Source organism: Nicotiana sylvestris, chromosome 6 (assembly GCF_000393655.2).
Source record: "Nicotiana sylvestris chromosome 6, ASM39365v2, whole genome shotgun sequence".
Lineage (NCBI taxonomy): Eukaryota > Viridiplantae > Streptophyta > Magnoliopsida > Solanales > Solanaceae > Nicotiana > Nicotiana sylvestris.
The window spans coordinates 150,384,636-150,404,492 of NC_091062.1; the positions used below are offsets into that span (position 1 = coordinate 150,384,636).

At 37.3% G+C, this 19,857-nt stretch overlaps 2 protein-coding genes across 2 annotated transcripts; one reads left to right on the forward strand and one right to left on the reverse strand.

The window, feature by feature from the left end:
• The first annotated feature begins 243 nt into the window (after positions 1-243).
• LOC104213227 (probable prolyl 4-hydroxylase 4) lies at positions 244-10,403 on the forward strand. The gene is made up of 7 exons (XM_009762679.2): positions 244-532; positions 889-946; positions 1,034-1,138; positions 1,980-2,037; positions 8,934-9,109; positions 9,785-9,854; positions 9,961-10,403. Exons 1-7 carry the CDS (start codon positions 411-413, stop codon positions 10,254-10,256), a joined length of 885 nt encoding a protein of 294 aa, XP_009760981.1. The 5' UTR covers positions 244-410; the 3' UTR covers positions 10,257-10,403.
• A 1,337-nt stretch (positions 10,404-11,740) lies between these two features.
• LOC104213226 (peroxidase 24-like) lies at positions 11,741-13,340 on the reverse strand. The gene is given in 5 exon segments (XM_009762678.2): positions 11,741-12,333; positions 12,455-12,620; positions 12,771-12,917; positions 12,919-12,963; positions 13,104-13,340. Coding segments are annotated over 5 exon segments (975 nt in total). The 5' UTR covers positions 13,314-13,340; the 3' UTR covers positions 11,741-11,926.
• Positions 13,341-19,857: the final 6,517 nt, after the last annotated feature.

Below are 19,857 nucleotides of genomic sequence, written 5' to 3' on the forward strand. Positions count from 1 at the left end.
CTATTTTTCGTGAAAAAGAAAAACTAACAATCGGCGGTAGAATTGGTTTTATTACTAGAAAAAGATAGTTCAATTAGTGTCGTTCTTAGGGCGAGAGATGTAATTATAGTGAAAAAGATAAGTGAATACAAATTACCCACACAATACGGCGAAACTTTTTATTTTGTGTCTCATATTTTTTTATCTCATAATTTTGTGGAAAATTAGGGTACATAACTTTACGAAACAACGCAATAAAACTTCTCCGACACGGTGGTTTGTAATTTTGTAGCTCAGTCTATAGCAGCCAGCCTATAGGAACTTATCTCTATCTCTTCTGTCAGTTTACTACTTCAAGTCAACTGGATTTAGATTCAGAATTAGATACGTTCGAAACTGGAACACTTCCCCTAACTCAACTGCTTGAACTCATGAACAACTCTTTGCAGTTCGCTCGTTTCTTCTTCCTCTTCATCATAACTTTCGTGCGCGAATCGTCCAGCTCAGCGATCATCAATCCATCCAAAGCCAAGCAAATTTCATGGAAACCTAGGTATTTTTTGCTTCTACTAGTTGTTAATTCCCTATTTAAAATGATACTCCCTCCGTTCCAATTTATGTGAACTCATTTGACTGAGCACGTAGTTTAAGAAAAGAAGAAGATTTTTGAACTTGTGGTATAAAATGAAGCACATATATTTTGTGTAGCTATAAATCATTGGATAAATGTAAATTGTTTCCAAATATGGAAAAAGGTCATTCTTTTTAGCATGGACTAAAAAGGAAATAAGTTCACGTAAATTGAAACATAGGGACTAAAATAAAAAAATCGTAATTAAACGTGTTATGTTTTCAACTTTTTAATGAAATTGTTTCTGTTTCGCCAAATAATATGTTGATTGCTTGCAGAGCATTTGTATATGAAGGATTTCTTACGGATGAAGAATGCAATCACTTGATATCTCTCGTGAGTGTCATTTTCTATTTAATAGTATGTTTTGATCTGTTTTGTGTTCGAAGCTGAATTTTGTATTGACTTTGGGGATTGCGGTAGGCAAAATCGGAGCTGAAGAGATCGGCTGTGGCAGATAATGAGTCTGGAAATAGTAAGACCAGTGAGGTTAGGACTAGCTCCGGAATGTTCATTCCCAAAGCTAAGGTTCGTTTTCACACTTATCCATCTTACTATATTGTATCTTCCTTTTGATACATTTAATTTGACGACTTTAGTGCTATATCTGTCAATAATGTGATTATACAGCTCGAATTTCCATATGCTCACTTGCATTATCATTGTGCTAGTGTTTGGAATTTCTGGATCTTCACTTTTCAAGCTTTGAATGAACATTTTCCATCACTTAGTCTGGTAGGAGATCGTGCTGGGGTTAGATGATCCCCGGTGATAATAGTCTTTGATTCGTAATTCTTCCCAGTTGATGTGTCTGGTAGTTTGTAATTTCTCTGCAAGCCACAAATTGGGTATTGATCCCCTACTATTTCTAAGTATCCAAATACCAAGTAGTTTATTTTCTACGTTCTGGTTTATTTCTTAAACCATGATGTCAGTACCAGATAAGGGGGAATTGGTTGAAGTATCCTTGTCCACAGAGGCAGATCCAAGAATTGAGCTTTATGGGTGTGTGTTTTATTTTTCTTTATTTTGCAAAGTATCTTAAACATCTCTAAACAAGATTTGGTTCCTTTATGTATCAGAGTATTTCACACATATTCTACTGATGGTGAACGACAGGTACTCAATCCGCGTGTTCGGAATTCACAATCCACTGCCTTTGATCCACTTGGCAATACCCGCCCCATCCCTGACACAGTTGTTTTAATCTAATAATTTGATGATTGCTCCCTTTAATAATAGCTGATGACTTCTTACAGGCTTCAGATGGTATCAGTTGTTTTAAGACAAACTCATTGCTTCATACTTGATAACTTCTGCATTTCCCGTTCTGATTTTGTGAAATCTTCTCTTGCCTCTCGTGCTGCAGGATCCTATTGTTTCTGGGATAGAGGAGAAGATAGCAACTTGGACTTTCCTACCAAAAGGTATGCTGATCACGCCCAACTCTAGTCCTAAAAAGGATAAGCGGTTGCTGCAAATATAATCCGGTCTAAAAGTCCGGAGTCGAATCCCACAGAGAACTAAGGCTTAGCTATATCTGTTTAATATCACTAAAAAGACTAGTTTGAACAATTTTCTAAATTATAAAGATTGAGATTTATATTTCTAACTAATTAACTAGCAAATACTAGAAAACGGTAAAATTATCAACTAACGAGACAAAGGGTTGGAGACTAAATTAAAGAGGTCTAGAGTTATGATTTCCCCAATTGTCGGAATCCTTCTAGCTATATTCCCTACAATTTCGCCAATGTATTATCTACTGATCGTGAGCACTTTAGGTGCCGTAATTCTCTGTCGAGCAACTACAACAATTTACTAGACATATTCTCTCGAACTACGCTAGTTGGCTTTATCTAACCGCTCATTATGACCACGTCAAGGCTTTGTTATTTCTAAACCTACCTTTAAACCCGCTGTATTGATTTCTTACATACGTTAGGAGTGACGTTGTTCAACAATCACCTAAATATGTATCCTTTCTCAAGCAACACATAATAAATAGGCATAGTCAATCGATGGCCATTCAATCAACAACAATAAACACGTAGTTGAACAAGTAGAGAAATCCAACGGCTCAATTATATAAAAACATAACAAGAATTTATCCTACAAAAGGTTCTATCAAAACCCTAGATAACAATTTAGCTATTCATAATAGTATGTAAAACTACAATACTAAAAATCATAACCAACAATAAAAAATAGGAAGAGGAAGGAAAAACTCGTTGAAGAATTCCCCGCCTTGCTCCTATTGTGTTCTTAGCCTCCTTAGGTCTAATTTTTATGTCAAAAGTGTGTCCCCCCCTTAAAAATACCGTTTTTCCATCTATATATACCAAGTAGGGTCGGGCCCAAACAATTATAACTTCTCCTACGCGAAAAGGGACAATATTTCACGTCTGGACTGCCGCGGCCGCGGTCAAACGCGGTCAACCACGGTATATGGCAGGTATACTGCCTCAGCCCGCCTCAGCTTCGCGGTCGCGGTTTCGACCGCGCTTTTCACCCTGTTCCGTTTGGAATTTGAAAAAACGTAAAACATGAAAGTTGTAGCCCTTTAAGTTAGCTTTCCAACCATATATTGTGGAGCCCAAATGGAGTTCTGAGCAAAAAGTTATGTGCATTTTACTAGACAGTATGCAATATGCCTACTCGAGTCTTCGTTTTGTTGCTTTATCATCCGTTGATCCCTGAATACGATCCCAGCTTAATTCTTTGGGCTTTTACTCAGACTTTAAAGCTCCAAATCACTTGAATTCATTCCATAACATCTACATAGCTCGGAATCAATCCTACAAGGCATAAAACACATAATTAGTGCAAGACACTAGCGATTAAAGCTCAAACTCAATTAAAGTGCAGTAAATTTGAATGTAATAAGCGACTAAAATACGCAATTATAGCCTATCATCATATGCCTTCCTCTGAAAGATAAATTCTATGTTAATTTTATCTGAACTCATCAATAGTTAGTTGCAAATTGAAGATTCTCTTTAATTCGTTACCTATCTTGTCATGTTACAAAATTACTAACTTCAGGAAAATGTTTGTAGCTGACTGAACATTAATTGAAAGTTCCTTCTTTTATACTGTATCATTTGACAGAACCAACTGTGTAAGGTTCAGCAGATGTTGAATTTGACTATGCTTTAAGACAGAAAATGGCATAATGTGGTGAACGTCAAAGAGCGTAACCTACTAGAATAAAGGAAACCGACTTAGTTTCAAAGATTATCCCATTCTGTTTCTCTTTCTGTTGTTTTAGAATGGATCTGTTCTTATCAGAAATTCTGTCATAAGTTCATGATTTTAACTGTTGATAATTGTACTTCTTGTAGACTATGAGCCCGTTTGGATTGACTTATTTTAAGTGCTTTTAAGCCAAAATGGCTTTTAAGCCATTTTGTAGTGTTTGGATAAAGTAAAAAAGTGCTTTTAAACACTTGTTTTTAAGCTAAAATGACAAAAATAAGCCAAAAGTCAAAAGCTAAAATTCGTAACTTATGGCTTTTGGCTTAAAAATTGTAATTAACAAGGTATGAAAGAATCAAATTGGCATATTATTCCATGTAGTGATACATATATATACATGTACATCAGGTGCTAACTAAGGAAAGAAATAAAAGAGATTCCTACAAATCTGCTATATATATATGGGTTATGTACACTACTAAAAACCAGTCTATGTTCATTGTGTAAAGTGTCTAGGTTCATTCTGTAATACTCCCTCTCAAGCTGGAGTATATATATTGATCATGCCCAACTTGTTACAAAGGTAATCAACTCGAGTGCCATTCAATGCTTTAGTGAACAAATCGGCTAGCTGCTCTCCTGTCTTCACGTAGCCAGTAGAAATCAAGTTCTCCTGAATCTTCTCACGAATAAAATGACAGTCAACTTCAATATGTTTGGTTCTTTCATGATACATTGGATTTGAGGCAATATGGAGTGCAGCTTGATTAGCACACTAGAGTTTTGATGGAGTAGGATGCTTCAACCCAATTTCAGTTAAAAGGTGATGTATTCACATTATCTCACATGTGGATTGTGCCATAGCTCTATACTCTTTGTTTGTTACTTCTCCATGATACCAAGTTTCCACCAACAAATACACAGTAACCAGTAGTAGATCTTCTATCAATCTTGGATCCAGCCCAATCTATATCTGCAAAACAATCAATGGGAGAATGACCGTGATTACTGTATAATATGCCAAGTCTAGGAGCTTCTTTTAAGTAACATAGGATCTGGTCTAAAGCCTCCCAATGTTTAACTGTGGGCGCGGACATGAACTGGTTAACCATACTCACTGCAAAAGCAATATCTGGACGAGTCACAGTGAGATAGTTTAATCTCCTAACTAACCTCCTGTATCTATCAGATCATTAAATGGATCGCCATCATCTTTTATAAGATGCAAATGAAGAACCATTGGAGTACTGCAAAGCTTGGCAGCCAACTTACCAGTTTCTGCTAGTAAGTCAAGAATATACTTTTCTGAGATAAAAAAATTCCCTTCCTGCTTCTAGTTATTTCTACTCCTAAGAAATATTTCAGTTGTCCAAAGTCTTTTGTATGAAACTTAGTATGCAAGAAAGACTTGAGAGAAGAGATTCCTGCATAATCACTCCCTATGATAACCACATATACAACAAGGAGAATAGATCCGGCTGTTGATTACTTGTAGAAGATAGAATGATCACATTTGCTCTTTTTTAGCCCAAATTCTTGAACTGCTTCACTAAATTTACCAAATCAAGCCCGGGGACTCTGCTTCAAGCCATATAAGGATTTCTTCAAATGACAGACCTTGCCATAACCCCCCCCCCCCAACAAAACCAGGTGGTTGCTCCATATATACCTCTTCATGGAGATCACCATGAAGAAAAGCATTCTTAATATCCAATTGATGCAAAGACCAATTCTCAGAAGCAGCTAGAGAAATGAACAAGCGGACAGCCTCCAGGGCCTAGTTCAAGTGGCAAAGGGTGGTGGATTTGTGTCTTAGGTCACAGGTTCAAGACCCCACACCATGCAAAACAAAGCCTGGTATTTAAGTGGAAAAGGGTAGAGGGGCGAGCCCATTATCCACCGAGTTTCAAAGGCTGCGATTGGTCGAAAGGATCGGCCTCAGACGGATTTCTCGGTCATAAAAAAAAAAACAAGCGGACAGAAGTAAGTTTGGCAACCGGAGAGAAGGTGTCTGAATAATCCACCCCATAAGTCTGAGCATACCCCTTAGCCACAAGTCGGGCCTTAAGTCTCGCCACAGAGTCGTCAGGATTAACTTTAACTGTGAGGACCCACTTGCATCCCACTACTTTCTTTCCACCGGGTAAATCCACTAAATCCCAAGTGTGGTTTTTCTCTAAGGCATGTATTTTCTCAAGCATTGCTTCAGACCATCCAGGATGATGCAAAGCCTCCTTCACCGTTTTGGGTATAGAAACAGTCTAGAGACACAATCAAAGATCTAGATGCAGGAGACAAGTGGTCGTAGGATACAAAACTAGCAATAGAATATGTGGATTTGCAAGTACGTTTACCTTTGCGAAGAGTAATTGGAAGGTCAAGGTTTTCTGGAGGGTCAGGTGGAGGCAAATCTGATGATGAAGGAACTGATGACGAAGGAATTGGTGCAGAACATGTATCATTCGTCTGTTGCCTCCGCGAGTAAACTTGAGCAATTGGCGGTCTTGCTAACACAGTTGGAGCAGATGCTAAAGGCAGAACAGTAGATTGGTGCTCGATAGAACTAGGAGATGGAGGAACATCATCTTGTTGTTCTGTCAAAGTACGAGTAACCTGATATACTAGCCACTCATCTTCCTTCCCCTGACTTGTAGAAATGGGAGGTGCATAGAAGAATGGTGTAGTATCTGAAAATACCACATCAGTTGACACCAAATATTTGCCAAGTTCAGTAGAATAACATCGATACCCCTCCTGAAGGCGAGAATAGCCAAGGAAACACACTTCAATGCCTTGGGATCCAACTTGGTAACAGATGGTCGAACATCTCGAACATAACATGTACTTCCAAATACCTTAGGTTCTACCAGAAATAATGCCTTGTTTGGAAAAAAGACACTGTAAGGCACATTACCACCAAGCACAGTAGTCGACATGCGATTAATCAGAAAGCAAACCGTAGAGACCGCATCAGCCCAAAAATGTTTAGGAGCCTTCATTTGGAACAAAAGTGCCCGAGCTGTCTCAAGTAGATGCCTATTCTTCCTCTCAGCAACTCCATTTTGAGAAGGTGTATCAACACATGAAGACTGATGTAGTATACCATGTTGTCTCATGTACGATTCAAATAACTCCGACATGTATTCTTTAGCATTATCACTCCTTAGAATACGTATCGAAGCGTTAAATTGAGTTTTGACTTCAGCAGAGAAGGCAGAAAAGTGAGTAAACACTTCAGAGCGGCTCTTCATAAAGTAAATCCAAGTCATTCGAGAAAAATCATCTACAAAGGTGACAAAATACTTATGCCCAGTTTTGGAAACAATGGGACATGGACCCCAAACATCAAAATGAACTAACTCAAAAACTGACTCAACTCGTTTATTAACCCTTGGACTTAACGAGATGCGATGGTGTTTTGCAAATCGACATGACTCACAATCCAATGAAGAAATATTCTGAAACTGAGGACAAAGCTTCTTCAACAAAGGCAGGGAGGGGTGTCCCAATCGACAATATGCTTCAAAGGGAGACACAACACTAGAGCATGCAATAGACCGTGGCTCCCATTCATCAAGGATGTAGAGATCACCAGATAAATATCTTTTACCAATAACCTGTTTTGTTGTAAGATCTAGAAACAAACAATGATCGGGAAAGAATGCAACACAACAATTAAGGTCTTTGGTGGTTTTACTAACAGAAATCAAGTTAAAGGCCAAGTTTGGTAGACTTAATACAAATGGCAGGAAATAGAGGAAGTTGGTTTAACAGTCCCAGATCCAACACTGCTACAAGTTGATCCATCAGCTACAGTAACTGGAGAGGGTGCTTTATGTGAGCGAAAGCTAGAAAAAATATTTGGATTACCCATCATGTGATTTGTGGCACCTGAATCGATCACCCATTTATTGGAAGAGGTGATAAGACATGTTTTATCTGACGCAACAAAGGCAGTAACTGAAGAAGATTCCTTAACTGATTTATGATTTTGAAGGAATTTTAGAAACTCATCCGAAACCAAGATTGTTGGACTATGAGTTGTTGCATTATTATTCTTTACCATCATGTTTTTCTTTGAATAACAAACCGATTAAATTAATAGAGGCCCCCAAAGCTAAAAGATACCAAAACAAATCTCTGGTAAACACAAAGTCAACAATCTATTTAACAGAACTCCACTCCAATAATCCACTCAACCAAATTAGAGAACCAAACAAATCTGTCCCCAAATCAAATAAAACTAGAGACTAACAAAGTTTCTGATAAGGGAAGACCCAACAGATAATATCAACTCTCAAATTGTAACAAAGCGTCTTACAAGGAAGACCCAACAAATATCAATTCACAAACAAGCAATCAGATGCAAGAATATTGTTCCACGACTACTTCAGTATCCCAAAAACAAACCAAACAATAGAAGAACTCAAACTCGACCAAAATTGGTGTAATACAACCTTTTCTGTTCTTCACGAAAATAAGGTTCTGTTATCAGAGGATAACCAACAATCGATCGAAAATATCAAGCTGATCTCAGAGAACAAAGCTGGACAGAGAATGGACCACACACGCACCTCACGTGTTTGCCAGAAAGTTTTGGTCAACTCCAACGAGACAAACTCAACTCCGGCGAAGCCACAGATGTGGCTCTGATACCATGTAATTAACAAGGTACGGAAGAATCAAATTGGTATATTATTCCATGTAGTGATACATATATATACATGTACAATCAGGTGCTAACTAAGGAAAGAAATAAAAGAGATTCCTACAAATCTGCTATCTATATATGGGTTATGTACACTACTAAGAAAAAGTCTATGTTCATTGTGTAAAGTGTCTCGGTTCATTCTGTAACAAAAGTAACTTACAACAAGCCCATCCAAACGGGCTCTATATCAATAACTGTTAACTCCTTAATTACATATTCTTTAAGATGTAAATTATTAATCACCCCTGTTACAAGAATTATCCACTTCTAAAAATAAAATATGAACAACTTTCGAAGCGCATTGGATACTTTCTTTGTTATTTCTATTAAGTTCTTCACTGCCTCTGCTGGTTAGATATTTTTGGAGAGACAACATTAAGTTACCAGATTATGTAAGATATTTCTTGTGTACAGAGAATGGAGAAGAATTACAAGTTCTGCGATATGAGGAGGGGCAGAAATATGAGCCGCACTATGATTACTTTGTAGACAAGATTAATATTGCTCGAGGTGGACACCGCTTAGCCACCGTACTTATGTATCTCACTGATGTCGAAAAGGGTGGTGAAACTGTCTTTCCTAAAGCAGAGGTTACTTCAAGTTTTATGTAGTGTTGATTTCCTTCTACTGTTATAGCCACGAGTTCAATGATATATGCATTTTGCTTATTGGTTTCTAAGGAGGGAGTTTGTCTTCTGCTTCTATCCACTTTAAGATGTACGTTATTTGGTAATCTTGGCAATATCTGCATTCTTTTATTTGTGGGGTGGGTTTAAAGGTGATATATTAATTTTGAAGTGGTTTTATTGAAATTTTGGAGGATTAAATACTGGAGGGTAAAAGTATGCTGAATAGCAAAACAAAATATTTTTGGGAACCAAGAACTAAAAGAATATTGAGCTTTGTAGTGTGACAATTGAAACATATGTGCACAGCAGAAAGCTGACAAAACCATGGAGCTCCGTTGGAAAATGGAATTTTTCCTACAGTTATGGCACATTTCAGTTGCAGCAAGCAATACTATTAAAGCAGTGGTCTGGTGAACATTGCATTTTTGCTTGGATTTGTTTGGATTGATTCCTCAAGTTTGTTTATTAGAGAAGTCTGTTTTATTCTTCTATCCATAAACTGAATGGTACTGATGACATGACATTTGCACTTCAGCTTCACCAAGTTTATACTACAGTCTTCTCTTGGATTCTTTGTTTTTGAATTTGTTCCTACAAATTCCTTACCCAACAGACATTGGAACTTTCTACATGCAGGAAGCACCTCGCCGTAGGTCGATGACAGTAGATGACAGCTTGTCTGAATGTGCAAAGAAGGGCATACCAGGTAACTCTATACGATTTAGGGTATCTCAAAATTGTTGCTATAGTTCTATTTGCTGCGACTTATTGTCATCTGTCTCTGCTTTTTCCTTTATCTTGGAATTTACCAGTGAAACCGCGGAAAGGAGATGCCCTTCTTTTCTATAGTCTCCATCCAAATGCCACTCCTGATCCTCTTAGCCTCCATGGTGGGTGCCCTGTCATTCAAGGTGAGAAATGGTCAGCAACAAAGTGGATTCATGTGAATTCCTTTGACAAAACTGTGGATACCGAAGGAAATTGCAGCGACCGTGATGAGAATTGTAAGAGATGGGCTGCCCTTGGGGAATGCACCAAGAATCCAGAGTATATGCTTGGAAGTGTAGGCCTTCCAGGATATTGTAGGAAGAGCTGCAAAGCCTGTTAACTCATTATACTTCTCTCTCCCACTAAATCTGAATTTAGAGGCTGACAATTCTACTACATACCCGAATTTTCTCACTATATATGCTCTTTTCTTTTCTTCTTGGCGAATGGATGTTTGGGCATTACATTGCATCTTCTACTTGAGTCATTTTTTCTCTTCTTTGTCAATTTTATCAAAAAGCTATAATTTAGTAAATTTCTGTTCTGTATTCTTCAAGGTAAATGAAAATATTGACAAAAACCATAGGTGAACCTAAACATATGAATATACTAGTGAAGTTTTCTTCAGTTAGGCATTTTTATTTGCAAATGGACTTGTAACTTGATGTCCAGACAAAAAAAAAGTTCTTACACCTTGATAGTATATGGTTGAGACTGGGTCTCAAGTTCGTATGACAATATGTGGTGCTTATGAAATTTATTATGACCTCTTAAAACTAATACTTGTTAGTATTCTGTATTTGAAAACAAATTCTGGAGACTTAAAAGAAAACAGAAATATTGATGAATCAGAAATGAATGAATCCGAGTCTACCGAATTCGTAATGATTCTTTGGTGAACTTAATCCCCTTTTAATATTCAAGATTTAGGATCATTTTCTCCCAGAATAAAACGGACTAATCACACTGGTGTAGCGGTACTTCAAACACTAGTGAACAATGAACACAAATGGTGGTAGCAAATCACACTTCGTTGTTGTAAGAAAACAATGCAAAAAAAAAAACAACAGACAATTCAGAATTTCGTAAGGAAAATCCGAGGGAATGACGTGGTATTTATAACCAACAGGTTGAATTCAAACGAAGATGTACAACTCTTTCAGGTGGCCTTTCGCGTAAAACGGCTATTACGAAAATCGTAATTTACGCAAAATAAAACGGAAAAATAAAATCAGAGGGAAAATTAGTTACCGTTAGAAAATGATCATTACATGTTAATATTAACAAATAAATATTGTCCAAACCCGAAATTGAACCGAGCAACGGCGGCGCGAGACTTGCCTTCTTCTCAACTGTTTAAGAGCAAGAAGAAGTGCAATTGCATATAAACCCTCCAAATATCTTTTTTCCCCTCTAATATGAGACAATGTTCCAATATAAAGAAGAAAAATTCAAAATTTTATTTTTTCCCCTCCATTTCCCATTTACACCACTTTTGAGCCCAAAAAAACCAACAATACTAACAAAATGTAACCTTCTCATATACAATAACAACAACAACAACAACAAAAAACTCAGTATAATCTCACAGGTGGGGTCTGAGGAGAATAGTGTATACGCATACCTTACCCCTACCTTCTGAGATGCATCACAACTAGATTTGGTTAATATTACCGAAAGTATTCATAATGAAGAAATGGAGGAATAAAAGGGATGAAGTACAAGTTATTAATTAGTGCTATTAAGTCCAAGGGGAAGCTTTGCTTTCATTAATCATTAGCGGCAAAATATAAAATAAAAGCTTTTAAACAATAAGATTGACATCGCTACAAGAGATGATTGACAACGAAACATAATAAACTCACCGAAATCAATTAATATACAGTAGTACGCTTTCTGAAATTACAATAAAATCTCAGTATGATCACATTACAGTAAGAACGAGAAAAAGCAATGAATTAAAAAGAAAAACGTTTTGAAAATCCTGTAGCTCCAGTATTTAGTGCGAGTTTAGGCATTTACAACTCTACAGTTGTTCCTTATTTCTCCTTCACCATCCGCGAGGACTCCAATAACGCCCATTTTCTTCATCGAACGGGCGAAAAATGCTAAGAAAACATGGGGATTTTGCAGTTTTCTTACAATCTGAGCAGAATGGGAGTTGGTCATTAACGCCGCATCAGATCTGAGTAAGCCTTTGTTTTGATTCAGAGCCTCATAGTAATGGCTATCAAAAGATAATGAACTTTTTGGATCCAGTTCTACAACAGTGTTTGGATTGATAGGGTTAGGGCACATTGTTCTCAACGTTGTAGCATAATTGGGATTCAATGAAGGATCTGCATCGCCCTTTCCTGTGAAATTGTAAAGTCTTCTTGCAACCAATGTGCAATGTGTTATTCCTATGGTATGTGCCCCTGCAAGTACAATTAATTTATCATTTAGTTACAGTCGATATATATATATATATATATATATATATATATGTTTCACAACCAATAAAAGTAAACATGCATGGTACTACTAATTTAGAGTTACCTGACAAAGTAACTAAATCGACAATGTCCAAATCGTTGTCTTGAAATTGTTGCAAAAGAGTGGTGAAGTTTGCAAATGGCGATGGCAAGGTGGCTAACGCTTCCGATGCCTTTGATACTCTTCCGTCTTTCCTCCCTGTTGGAATTTTCCACATTGATCGTCCCAACTGTTTCCAATCAAACGTTAATGAGTTTAAGTTCTATAATAATATAAACAAAATATTTAAACGAATATGTCAATTATAATTGTAGTAATTATAGATAAAGCAAGAAAAATTAAGCTTTCATTCTGCAATATATTGTATGTATGTTCTTACTTGGTACGAAACTGCATCTCGAGTTACCAAGGCTAGAATATCAACACAAGAAACTTTATGTGGGCACATTTCTTCTAGTTTCTTCTTTATATCGTCAATAACCTCGTAACCTCCTAGAGATCGATTTGGTAGGGCTGCTTTTTCTGCACTGTTTTTTTTGTGTGGAGTCTAGTAAAACTGATGCATCACAGCCCTGCAATTAATTTTTAGAATATAATCAAGTATTACATGTGGAAATGTAAAAACAAAACAAGGTTAATTGTACGTGAACGTTAAATAACGATTACACTATCAGCATATATAACTTAGCACACAGAGAGGTTAGGTGCATACCCTAACAAAGCAATCATGGTAGTGAAGGCGAAGTAGCTTTGCTGGCAAGCTGGGATCAGCAGCAACTCTGCTCCATGTAATATCCCTCACAATGCTTTCAACTGAAGGGCAACTTTTGTGATAGTAATTCATCTTCAGCTTATCTGCATTGCAAATCCCGAAAGCTACTACTGTAACAAATAGAAGAAAAACAAGATTACTTTGCTTCATTTTCCCCTTTTCTTTCTCCACACAAAAAATCCAATTAATATACTACTTATATATTAACTCGAAATATGTTCGTTGTTGGTCTTCGAATGCTTCTTTGGACCATATTTATATAGGCACTTTTATACCTCATTTGCCTTTGTTATTCAAATTATTGCTTTCTCATGGCTACTTCTTTGCACGAATTATCTAGATAGCCAACCAAAAATTGATACGTGTAGATTAACTGAATAATGGATTGTGCTTCTCAATCATATATACTATATAATTCATTGAATCATGCATGATTTTTCTTGTATTAGTTAATTAGTCATTGACCAAAGAAAAGCATTTTTTATTCGAGATGAATATTATAGCAAAAATAAAGCACTTCTGCCGTGGTGTTATGTGTTGGACTTTGATTCATGTTACCACTTAATTACCAGCAATAGACATCACGTTGCATGAAAATATTTTGTACAAAAAAAGAACAATTTTCAGCTTTAGGAGGGGAAGTAGAAGCTGCACTACAGTCAACACGTACGTTCCGAGAAACAAGGTGCATGGCTGTCTGACACTGCATCCTTTTGCGATTTATTGAACTAGGAAGTTACAAGTAATTACCATAAAGAACAAAAAAAAAAAACAATAGAAATGATAATGGAAAAGGAATTTTCCAAACTTCAGAAGAAACTTTCAGGAATTTTCCAAAATTCAGGAATTTCTTTTCTTAAAACAGCTTTTAAGTTCTCTAAAGATGTAACAGTTTGTTATTAAAAAAAATTTCATTTGCGCTAATTTGTCCTTGGTTTATAACTATGTGGTTTGGTTAGTGTATCTTCTGTAATCCAAGTCGAAGATCCTCTAACTCTTCTTTATCCTTGTTAAAAAATGTAAAATAAAGATCTAAGGAAGGTGAAAAGGAACATTTTCTTGAGCAACCTCCTATTTTACTTTCTAACTTGCAATACCCTGTATTCCAGGTTAATTAATAAGTCCTAACCTTTGCTTTAAACATACCCAAACCTTGAAACAATGAATTACAAATTGTTTGGTGAATGACGGACTTTGCTTGAAGGAGAAAACAAGCAAAAAAATATGCGGGGTGCAATTTTGAAGCACTCACGATTTTATAAAGACATTTATAAAGGAGACGTATTTTGCATGTTCTACGCAGCAGTGTTGAAGCCAAAAACTCAACCAAAAGAAAAAACATGAAACTTTGATGTTTAAAAGCGACCCCCTGTCATTAGATGTTATAACTAATGTTTCCTTGGAAATTAAAGGTTTATCCTGTTCAACATGGAGGTCAATCCCCCAAGAACAAACCTGTCTAGCCCGGGATCATCGATCTAACATGATCAGGAGACTGCAAGTATAGTCTTTAGGATTTCATTTTTCACATACAAGGACAATTAACTTTGCAATACATTTTCATCAAATGTTAACTGAAATGACTACCAAAAGGGTGAAACAAGAGCCTGAGTTGCACTGAATTAAATAATACATCAACAATATCCATCAGAGATATGAATCCAATGCCACTTTCCGAGTTGCTGTGAAAAGGCAGAGTTATACCGTGAATCAAACACTGCTGAGTCCCGAATGTAAGTTGTTTGTCCTGATTTTCTTACCATATTTGGTTAAGGAAAGGATAATGTTTTTATCATAATTGAGTTTTCCTTCTTTTGGAAGGAAACCATAAATCTCTCATATTTGGCTAGTCTAGGAAAAGGTTTGGACCTCTATAAATTTAGGATCCTTCCTTCTCGTTCAGTAGCATCCACAATGTAGCCATATGGAATTTGAGAGTCGTGTTTAGGGGAGAACTTTACGGGACAAGTGTTAGTGTGTCACTTGTGTTTGCCTCTTCGTGAGGTTGTTCTCTCGATATTTTGTACTCTCTTTTATTATAGTGGATTGCTCATCTCCGCCCGTGGACGTAGGTCATTGACCGAACCACGTTAAATGTTTATGTCTCTTTTGGTATATTTCTCTTTTGTTATCCGATTTATCGTCATTATTTTACTAGCTTCCGCATGACACTTGATTTTTTCGGTCCTAACACATAAAAGTAAGATAATCATGCTTCATCCATGCCCCACCCCCTCCCCCTCCCCCTCCCTCTCTCATATATATATATATATATATACACGACAGTGTTTGAGTGAACACAGAGTTTACAGATAAAGAAAGACTAATATATATACACACTCACAAAAGAGCGGAGTGTAATATAAAATGGAAAAAAGAGGAAGTATATATTAATACAAAGAAGGAGCATCGTCTTGTATGTCAAGAGGACAAAGTTCTGTTAACAGCCGCGAAAGAGTCACCTAACCGTTTTGAGTACAGCAACTCTATTATAACAGTTTCAACAATACAACAAAAGAGAAGTAAACAAAATAAAGATATACTAATAGTAGGTGCTCTAGAAATCAACATCGAGAACCCAACTAAACCAGAGCTAAGCAACCAAATTTCTTTGACTAAATAATTGTGATATCTTGACATTGTATGTGTAGCGATACAAACATGTACACTTCCCACTCCACCTGTCCAGATTAGCAAACGAACAAATCTTGTACTTCGGCGATTAGCAAACGAACAAATCTTGTACTTCGGCGATTAGCAATTACCTTAATATTCAACAATAGGAAGAGCATATACGAGTTCGGAACCAAAATGTGATTCTTCTAGACTCAAAGAACAAAAATGTATGAAAAAAAAAACATAGTGATCAAATTATATATAACGTCTTTTAAAAAGACGTTATACGTTAACGACTGTTTGGCCAGTTAACTATAGCGTCTTTTTAAAAGATGCTATATTTGAATTAAATAAACCAGAGAAGTATAGCGTTCTTTACTAAGAGCGCTATACATATATAAAGATCGTCCCCTTCCCCTTCCCCACAGAACAGAACCCCCCACCACCACCCCACCACCACAACCAATTTTAAAACGTGAACAACGGTCCCCCCCCCCTTCCAATTTTTAATAAAAAAAAAACCTCGAGTGGAGCCCACCGGTCCCAAAAAATGTGTAGATTCTCGGTCCCACGTCCTAGCTAAGGTGTAATCACGGAGTGGGTTGCTTGTTTCGGCTCTAAATCACAAAATCTTCAATTTTCTAAAAACTTTAAATCGAGGTATTTCAACTTAGTTTTTTTTTTTTAAAACGTGTATAAAAATGCATATTAGTTGTTTTTTATGTGCTCTATATTATTTTGTGATTGTTTTGCGATTTAAATAATTTGTTATTTTTTATCCGGACTATAGTATTAATGTGCTAAAAAAATTCGTAAAATAGAGAAATTTTGTTATTAGTTGTTAAAAAAATGTTAATTAGTTACTTTTTACTGTGGTATATGTATTTTCGTAATTAAATTGATTTGTTGTTTTTATCCGGTTTAGATTATTTATTTGCTAAAGGACTAGTAAACTAGATATATTGTTACTTTAATTCCCTGTAGTGGTATTTTGTGGCTTAATGTAGTGCTCGTATTTATAATATAGTGCCCTTTAGCGTAGTAACCTTATAGTTATAAAAATTAATCATTTGAGTATCTTTTATACCCAAAAATACGTCAAAAAACTGATAGTTCAAACACGAACTATCTCCAATTATAGTAAACAAACGTAAGAAAATAACATGAGGCAACAACAATATTTCTCAAAGTAAGTATTGTTATATGAATATTTAATAATTAAATCCTGTATAGTTATGAAAAATATTTATTTAATTTTATTATAGTAAAAAATAAGTGAATAACAAACAAACATATAAAATAATAAAACTAACATATAAAGTAATAAACTAATATATACAATAATAAACTAACATATAAAATAACAGACCTGTTAAGTGATAAATAGGAAAAATTTTCTCATCATGAGCATAAGATATTCGCCTATTTTATTATAGTCAAAAATATGTGAATAACAAACAAACATATAAAATAATAAAACTAACATATTAAAGTAACGTATAAAATATAAAATTATAATATTAAAAATGTATCAACCTAGTTAACAATATAGTAAAAGCATCAAATAAAATTTAATATTAAAGGTTTTGCAATATATTTAAGCAACGAATAAGAAAAATAATGTAATTAATATAATATTGTTCAATTTATAGTAGTCGTCATGGAGGTTCCGCCTTTGCATCCCGGACCTGCCTCGCTTGAGCTACTATTGCTAGATGCCGAGCATAGGTCTTCCTACATATGGGAGGGGCGGTTATTGGCCCGAAATTTCCGTGCTAGGAGAGTAGGCGATATGTGGGACTTTCTTAAGACCCACCATCTCCAACCTCGTATAGTCAGACGCCTGCAGGATACGGGTTTCTATAGGATTATTGAGAGTGGTTGGCTGCAGCTGGATTGGTCATTGATCACGGCTTTGATAGAGCGGTGGCGATCAGAGACGCACACATTCCATTTTCCCATTGGCGAGGCTACTATCACGCTGCAGGACGTGGAGGTTCTATATGAGCTGCCGGTTGATGGACTTCCTGTTGCTTTACCACATGCCATGAGAGAGTACACGAGAGATCAATACTTGGAGATGTTGCAGTGGCTCACCGGCTTTTGGCCAAAGGATGAGGGTGCATTGGTTGGGGCTAATCGTCTACAGTTGAAGCCCGTCCGGCTGCATTTGGAGGCCATGTATGCTGACATTACTCATGATACACCGGATCTTCATATTAACCGGTACATGAGGTTGCTGCTGCTGCTTTTGTTTGGTGGGGGTATTGTTCCCGAACACTTCGGTAAACCTAGTCAGCTTGAGATTTCTTCATCATCTTTAGTGGCTAGATAATTTGCATGATTACAGCTGGGGTGCTGCTGTTCTTGGTTACTTGTACAAGTAGATGTGTCGGGCGAGCATGGGCTCCCAACGGGATGTTGCAAGATTTTTGCCGCTGCTGCAGGTGAAAATATAGTCAAATACCCTATTCATAATACCGTACATCATAAAAATATTCCTTTAATTTTAAGTCCAAATTTTATATTAGGTTTGGCCTGGGAGCGGTTCCGGCAGTTGCAACCACTTCTACCACCCATAGCTCAGGATGCACCACCTCTAACGTTTCTCCCTTTAGTTAGGAGGTGGGTTGATAGGCGAGGATACAGACGCGAGTACGAGGCTCGATATAATCTCCCCTATTGCAGGGATTTGTTGGAGGCCGCAGGTAATTGTACACTTAAGTTTACTTAGCCTGGATTTATATGTGTTGTGTATACTCACGGTTCTTGTTTTTATGTAATAGTTCATTTGGAGGCCATACAATGATGAGCTAATAGTCGGTTTGCCTGATTATTGCTCGACCGGGTGACATATGTAGAGCTCTTCCGTCCCATTGATGTGTCTCGATATTGTCGAGCATCATGCCACTGAGTGAGTCCTTCACCGGTTTGGTTGACTACAGCTTGTACCTCCAACCACCCGCTTTTACGACACATTACCAGCGGGATCGTTCGAGGGTTGACCAGGTATATGAGGCATGGCTAGAGTTGCAGATCGAGATTTAAGACCAGCAGCATGACCTGATTCCGCCAACCCCTCCACCCGAGCTTATGGCTGGTGCACATGAGTATATGGGCTGGTACCGCAGCATTACCCAGCTTTTTGTTGGGAATTCCGTTCATTGCGCTGGCGGTCACTTCGTCCCATATGCCGGGAGGCATGAGGCGCTGGTATGTTATTTGGTATAGTTAGTTATAACGTTAACCTTAGTGTTCCGTAATTAATATTTTACATATTGTGCAGGCTATTGGCCTACATTTGTTCTACCACTTGGGACTGCAGATAAAGCAGCATACCAGCGAGGGAGCGGCCGCTTTGCACGAGTATGGCCGACAGGTTACAGATTTAGCTGCCCAGACATTGCAGCGAGCCCGAGATGATGAGCGCTTAGGACACGAGGTTGATTATGTGGTGCGAGAGTAGTACCATCATGGGCCAGCAGTGCAGCCTGAATGTGGTCGACGTGGCAGGCGTGCCTAGAGAGGTAGGGTTTCCCACGAAGTAGTGGGGGTCGTCGAGGAGGTGGTCCCCAGCAAGGGGGCATTGAGGCACCTGTTGAGGATATTGAAGTTGATCAGCCGGATGACCAACCTGATCCTAGTGATATGCCCTCATTTAGCTTGGGGCTTATTCTAGGGACTTCGCAGGTGACCCCGTCAGTTCCATTATTGATCGTGGGCACGACCATTACCTCACATGACTGGGATGTGTATTTTCCTGACCCTCTAGAGGCATTGACGGTTGCTGATGTTCGTCCGGTACGAGATGTAGATAGTGGGTGCCGACTGAGTTATGGCTCATCATCGAGGGATGCTGAGTATCTTTCACAAGATTTGGTTAGTTTGTATTACTATTATTTATATTTGTGTTTATCTCATTGATTAGTCATAAATATCTAAAGCCTATTTTTTAAGACATTTTTTCTCGCCCGTCACGGACAGGCCTGAGACGGATTATAATATTGAAGAGGCCGCTGAGATCATGGTAAGACATTTTAATTTTTTTAGCTAACATGTACATTACTAATATATATTT

Excerpts from the sequence above, each read along its gene's own strand:
- LOC104213227 (XM_009762679.2), top strand. The coding sequence starts at position 411 with ATGAACAACTCTTTGCAGTTCGCTCGTTTCTTCTTCCTCTTCATCATA. Across the intron at positions 1,139-1,979 it reads TGTTCATTCCCAAAGCTAAG|GATCCTATTGTTTCTGGGAT; the intron begins GTTCGTTTTCAC and ends CTCGTGCTGCAG. Across the intron at positions 9,110-9,784 it reads CTGTCTTTCCTAAAGCAGAG|GAAGCACCTCGCCGTAGGTC; the intron begins GTTACTTCAAGT and ends TTCTACATGCAG.